The 6,355-nt window shown below is 45.0% G+C and overlaps 1 protein-coding gene across 2 annotated transcripts; it reads right to left on the bottom strand.

Moving 5' to 3' along the window:
• Nucleotides 1–2,951: 2,951 nt before the first annotated feature.
• On the bottom strand, nt 2,952–5,777 carry LOC125550099 (serine/threonine-protein phosphatase PP1-like). 2 transcript variants are annotated; one of them, XM_048713011.1, is made up of 4 exons: nt 5,632–5,777; nt 5,228–5,388; nt 4,837–5,140; nt 2,952–4,031 (listed from the first exon to the last, which is right to left on the bottom strand). In XM_048713011.1, exons 3-4 carry the CDS (start codon nt 5,024–5,026, stop codon nt 3,241–3,243), a joined length of 981 nt encoding a protein of 326 aa, XP_048568968.1. In that variant the 5' UTR covers nt 5,027–5,140; nt 5,228–5,388; nt 5,632–5,777; the 3' UTR covers nt 2,952–3,240. The 2 variants fall into 2 exon arrangements, with proteins under 2 accessions (XP_048568968.1, XP_048568967.1); XM_048713010.1 differs by having other exon boundaries at nt 4,837–5,388.
• Nucleotides 5,778–6,355: the final 578 nt, after the last annotated feature.

The following is a 6,355-nucleotide window of genomic DNA, read 5'->3' as shown; positions in this document are numbered from 1 at the left end:
AAATGTTACAAAAGTTGAAAAATAAGTGCTCGCCTAACAAGCCACACACTTATATTCCGGTAATACCGAAACAAAAAAATGGTGGTTCAACTACAATAATATCTAAATGTAAAGGCGGCTTATGAGAAATTGTGGAGGAGACGGCTTATTTTTTAAGTTATCAGAAGAATTGGCTCGTATTGCTCACAGAGATGGATACATAGGATTCACGTTGGTAACATGTTTCAATTTCCCATTGGTTGGAATGGATACTTGGCTTGCTTGGTTGGTACTTTTTTCCGCGAATACGCAAAGCTTGCGTATCATTTCATTGATAGAAGAAGATTAGAACGAACGAGTACAAGATGTGATACAACACATGACACGAACTCAAGAGGCGCGAACATGGTGATCGGAGCAGAGAAACAAGGGATGCTCGGCCCAAGATGAAAAAATCACAGCTAAACTCGCCATCCTGAGAAGTAGCCCAAACCACCAACAAGACGACCAACAAGCAAAACAAGGCGGCGCCTTCATGAAGGAGAAAGACACCGAGACGCCGCCGCCGTCCGATCCGGATAGCCGGACCTAGGGTTTCCCCCGCTGCTCGAAGAGGGGCTCAAAACCGACCGTGACAACGCCTCCAAGGAGGGGACGACACCCGCGAGTGTCACCGCTGCCAGCATCGAATGCAGGGATTTCGCCCTGGCCATAGTCCGAGCAATCCCAAGCTGTCGGAACACGATCAGAGAAGAGGAAGTCTGGTATAGGTCGGGGCCAAAATCACGGAAGGGGGAGCCACGCCTGCCACCGGGCGCCACTGGAGTGCGAGCAATGGAGCGGTGGAAGGACAAACGGGGCACGGAGATGGGCGGCTGGGCAGAATGAGGGGCGATGAGGGATGCGACGGTAGCCGAAGGCCTGAGCTGAGCCAGGGTCCGGAAGGAAGCGCAGATCCTTGTCATCGGGGCCCGAGCAGCAAGGACGCCGGCTAGCCCATGGAGCTGGAAGTGGGCGCAGCTCCATAGGCATGCCGGAATCGAATTGTCCCAGCATAACCTTTGTCCTCTTTGTTTGCTTTTTTAGTAGGAAGAAGGGCAACAGCTGAAAAAATGTCTACGTCCAACGCTTGGTGTGCGGGCATGGTTCACTCTTCATTGTAATCGTATCTGAACTGATGTCAAAGGCAAATGTATAGGGGTAGCTGCAAGCAAACTCAACAAAACTAAATTTGCATGACATTAGTTTATATAACCCTACAAAAAGAGTGTCCGGATGCCTCCAAATGAAATACAAGCCTTTGCTTGACATTTTTAGTGCCTGGCATTGGAGAGTAGCGCTCTTATTTTTTTCCATTTAATAATATTAATTTTTCCCTCCATAAGCGCCCAATCAGGCGGCTGGCATTGTAGATGCCCTTGCATGCTTCTTTCTTTCTTTTTATTCCCTCCGGGTTACTGAATTTATAGAAGCTTCTTAGAGCGGGGTTGTCCTTTTTTGGTTTTCTCTCATGATTAAATTAATAAATATTTTAGCAAATTCTTGAACCGTTCAAGAATTTGAAAAGAAAATTCTAAACTTCTAAAATGTTTATGTATTTGAAAACATATTCCAAAATTTAAAAAAAATCATGAATTTGAAAACAATTTGTGAATTCAAACAGTACTTGTGAATTTCAAAACGTTTCCATATTTTTTGTGAATTTAAAAATGCTCATATATTTAAAAACAAGTTGACGAATTCAAAAAATACCAAAAATTTTAAATTGTTCATGAATTCAAAAATGTTTGCAAAATAAAAAAATTATTATTTTTTAAAATAAAGTGTTCATCTAACAAGTCACACACCCATATTCAAGTAATACCGAAACAAAACAATCGGGGGTTGAACTAGAATAGCATTTATGGATAGAAAAACTATAACTTCCTAGTTTTAGTTCGTATAGACCTAATTCATTAAATTCCGTCCTATAAAATGGTAGAATTATAAATGTCTAAAATGATAGATAGGAAAACAACGAATAAAGCCATTGGACTCACATAGGAGTATTCCCCCAACCCAGGGCAACTATTTCGATATTATGAGTTCAAGGGTTTCGAAAATGTTTGTGAATTAAAAAAAACATGAATTTGAAAAATTCTTCTTAGATTAAAAAGAAATTTAGTTTAAAAGTATATATTCTCAGATTTGAAAACTGTTTGTGGACTTGAAAAATGTTCACTGATTCAACGAACTATTAATGAATTTAAAAAATATTCATGAATATTTAAAGAAAGGTCCTTGATACTGAATAATGTTTGCAAAATTCAATAAAATATTGACAAATTAAAAATATTTCTGAATTGAAAATTGTTTGTCAATTCAAATAACATTCACAAATATAAAAAATTTCATGGATTTGTGAAAAACATTACAAAGAGAGACAAAACAAATGGAAAAAAGAAAAACATAAGAAAAGAAACATAGAAACAAGAAACCTGGAAAATTGAACAAACCACATAAACCGGTGCTACATTCACACAATGACAACGCAAAAAGTGAAAACGATGCTACTGCTGGGCCTGCCCAGTGCCCACCTCGGTTACTCCCGTTGGCGAGCCCTACATATATATAGTTTAGAAGTCGTCCCCTCAGTGAATATAAGAGGCAGCTTATGAGAAAAGTTGTGGAGGAGATGGCTTGTTTTTTAAGTTGTCGGAAGAATTGGCTCGTATTGCTCACAGAGATGGATACATAGTATTCACGCTGGTAACATGTTTCAGTTTCCCATGGGTTGGACTGGATACTTGGCTTGCTTGGCTGATACTTTTTGTCGCAGCATAACCTTTGTCATCTTTGTTTGCTTTAGTAGAAAAGAAGGGCAACAGCTGACAAAATGTCTACGTCCAACGCTTGGTGTGCGGGCACGGTTCACTCTTCATTGTAATCGTATCTGAACTGATATCAAAGGCAAATGTATAGGGGTAGATGCAAGCAAACCCAACAAAACTAAATTTGCATGACATTAGTTTATATAACCCTACAAAAAGAGTGTCCGGATGCCTCCAAATGAAATACAAGCCTTGCTTTTCCTGTTGTTTATGTGAGCTACACCATGCATGCATGCAAGAAAACTCTTTTTTTTTGCGAATACATGCAAGAAAACTCTTACTGTTGTATACAAAAAACTGTGGTATACAAAATTGCCAAGGATCGAAATCAAAGATGGATGGGTTTATTGCATGCATCCGTTTTGACCAAGCAAAGCATGCATATTAATTATTAGCACCACGGTGATCGGATCCCCCTGCTAGTAGTAGATGCGGATGATCCCATGCCGAAGGCGAAACGCCGCTGCCTGTTGTCCGCGGGCTTGAGTATCTGGAACGAGCAGGTGAGGTCGTCGTCGACGCACATGAGGGCGCCGGCGTTGTCGAACTCGCCGCAGTAGTTGGGCGCGGAGAAGACGGTGACCATCCTCCTCCCGGCGAAGAACTCGTAGCCGTCCTCCACCACCTGGTGCGCCCGGCACACGAGGTCCAGGTCGTGCCTCTCCATGAAGGCCGCCACCACGTCCGCCCCGAACGTGTACGACACGCCCCTCTCATTGGGCCCCCACCCCGCGGCGCCGCCGGGGTCGGACCAGAGGAGGTCGCAGAGGAGGCCGGTGTCGGGGACGTCGACTGGCCTGGGGAGGCCGGCGATGTCGCGGATGTGGCGGAGGTCCGGGGAGAGGCCGCCGTGCATGCAGAGGATGCGCGACTCGACGAGGGCGGCGACGGGCATGCAGTTGAAGCAGTCGGAGAAGTGGCGCCAGAGGCGGACGGAGTAGCGGCGCTTGCACTCGTCGTAGAAGCCGTAGACGCGGTTGACGGAGGCGCACTCGTGGTTGCCGCGGAGGAGGAAGAAGTGCTCCGGGTACCGGAGCTTGTAGGCGAGCAGCAGGCAGATGGTCTCGATGCTCTGCTTGCCGCGGTCCACGTAGTCGCCCAGGAACAGGTACTTGTGCTGCGGCGGGAAGCCGCCCAGCTCGAAGAGTCGGATGAGATCCGTGTACTGCCCGTGGATGTCACCTGCCGCGTGACAACATGAGTCGGTTAATTCACAACCGAGCTAAAAGGTAAAATAAAACATAACAAAACACTGATTTTACTAAGGCTAGGTCTTCGGTTAACTGAGACTTAATCAAGTCTCAGTCAAGTGATATATTCCCTCCGTTCTAAAATTAGTGTCTCAACTCTAGGACAACTTTATACTAAAGTTAGTAAAAAGCTAAAACATTTATTTTCGGAGGGAGGGAGTACTGGATTAGTATATAAAAAAAGGAAAAACTGGAAAGAAGTTTCTTGTGTGAATCTTCATGCAAAATCAAAGAAAGATAGCATCAATTAAGACATAACGAAGTCTCGGCCGATTAAGACTTAGCAAAACTGTTTTACTAATCTTAGGCCATTGAGATTCTATATTCTTATCTCCGTCTCATCTTTGGGTTGAGATTCACGCAGAGGTGGGAGAATATGGAGGATTATATCAGACGGCTAGCAGCACCGACTTGTAAATATACAAAATTATAGGTGTAAGTAGACATGAATGGACCTAAACAACAGTACCAATGGGTGAAATCAATCATCCATGAATAGTATGTGAGATGATCTCATAGTCATTGGGCAGGTAAACGTGACGAGACGCACAGTTTTAGACTTGGTAAACTCTGAGTGAAAACAAGGCATATTTATCGGCCGGTAGTGACGGACACGGACTGGCGGTGCTCCTACCAACTAACGCACTAACCAGATCAAAGTCCACCATGATGTAGTGAAAGTAATACTGTAATCGGGGTTTGGTTAGGGATTATGGAGGCAGGCAGCTGGTGCGTACCGGCGATCTTGATGGGGGCGTCGAGCTGGAGCAGGTTGGGCTGGCGCATGAAGACGTCCTTGGCGGCGCCGCAGAGCTGCCGGATCTCCCCCTCGCCCAGCTGCACCTGCTGCACTTGCTGCTTCCCCGGCCGCCCCCGCCGCACCTCCAGCAGCCGCCGGATCACGTTGTCTAGCGCCGCACCGTTCATCGCCAATCAAGCAAGCAAACCAACTGGAGCTAGCTCCTACTTGAAGGTCTGACGGTCCAGCAGCAATGGATGTTTATAAGCCGACGACGACGACCATGAGGCTTGATAATTAATCTGCACGCGTAGCTAGGCAACTTTGCATCAACCAACCAAAGGTCGGCCGGCCGGAGAGAGAGATCGAACAATATATCTAGCCAGTACCTTTTCTGCTGGCTGGTATGGGCTATGGAGCACCCTATGCTCTGCCCTGCTCTGAGTATGTTGCAAGCTAGCTAGTTCCAAGGAATATTAACAGAGTGGCGGCGACCACCCAAAGCAGGCCAGCCAAAGATTCTCCTCACCACCACCACAAACGCAAGATTCTGTTTCACAACCATAAAGCATATCTCAAGCTAAACAAACAAGCTAGCTACGGAACTAATCGTGTTGCATGCATAGCTCTGGTATTAACAACATCTCAAGAATATATATATATATCAATGGACTCGACTGGTGCATGCACTAAATAAAGATCATGCATCGACCGCCGTTCGACCGATCGGTTTCAAGGAAAGTTTTTCCAAAATTGATTGAAATGAACTTGACCTGCAGCTAGCACTACTAACCTTGAACAATTGAAGAAACATGTGTGAGCAGCAAAAGTAGGGTGGAGGAAGATGAGAGGACAGGAATTGGAAGGACCGAGAATGGAAAGATGGATGGAAAACAAAGCACTTTTGGGAGGTCGGCCGGCACAAATTTAAAGTGGAGAGAAAGCGAGCCGCTGTTGTTGCTGTTGCGAATATATCCTTGTGGTGCCGGCCTGCACGCATGATGGTTCTCTTACTGTGACCGTCTATACTAAAACCACGGTCAAATGCGATAGCGATATATACATCTCGCTCGACATCAACATGTTCTTATTACATATTCTCTAATATGTAGCTAACACATGAGTTGTTGATGCGGAACATATGAAGTACAAGTTAACTCAGTCAACGTAAGTTGCTGATTCCTAATTAAAGAACCTTTTTTTGTGGGGATCCTAATTAAAGAACCTGATGCGAGGGAAAAGAGGAAAAAAGAATCAGACCCATAAGCTTAGGGAACGATATCGGTGAAGCAATGACTATCGAATTTCCCTGGTATAGCAGATACGTTAATTTTCTCCAATCAAACCGCTATCATGAAAGGTAGAATTTTGCATTCGTAGAGGGCTCCGGGGCAAGGGAGATTCTGGACTCCCTAATGGATCTTTTCGTATTATGATTAATGAGGAGAACAATGGTTATTTCGTAGCTGGTACCGGTTTAAAACAAGGAGACCCCCCCCCCCCCACCCCACCCACCC

Source organism: Triticum urartu, chromosome 4 (genome assembly GCF_003073215.2).
Source record: "Triticum urartu cultivar G1812 chromosome 4, Tu2.1, whole genome shotgun sequence".
Classification (NCBI taxonomy): domain Eukaryota; kingdom Viridiplantae; phylum Streptophyta; class Magnoliopsida; order Poales; family Poaceae; genus Triticum; species Triticum urartu.
Note: the sequence above shows the minus strand (reverse complement) of the source record. Positions and strands in the feature narration are given on the sequence as shown.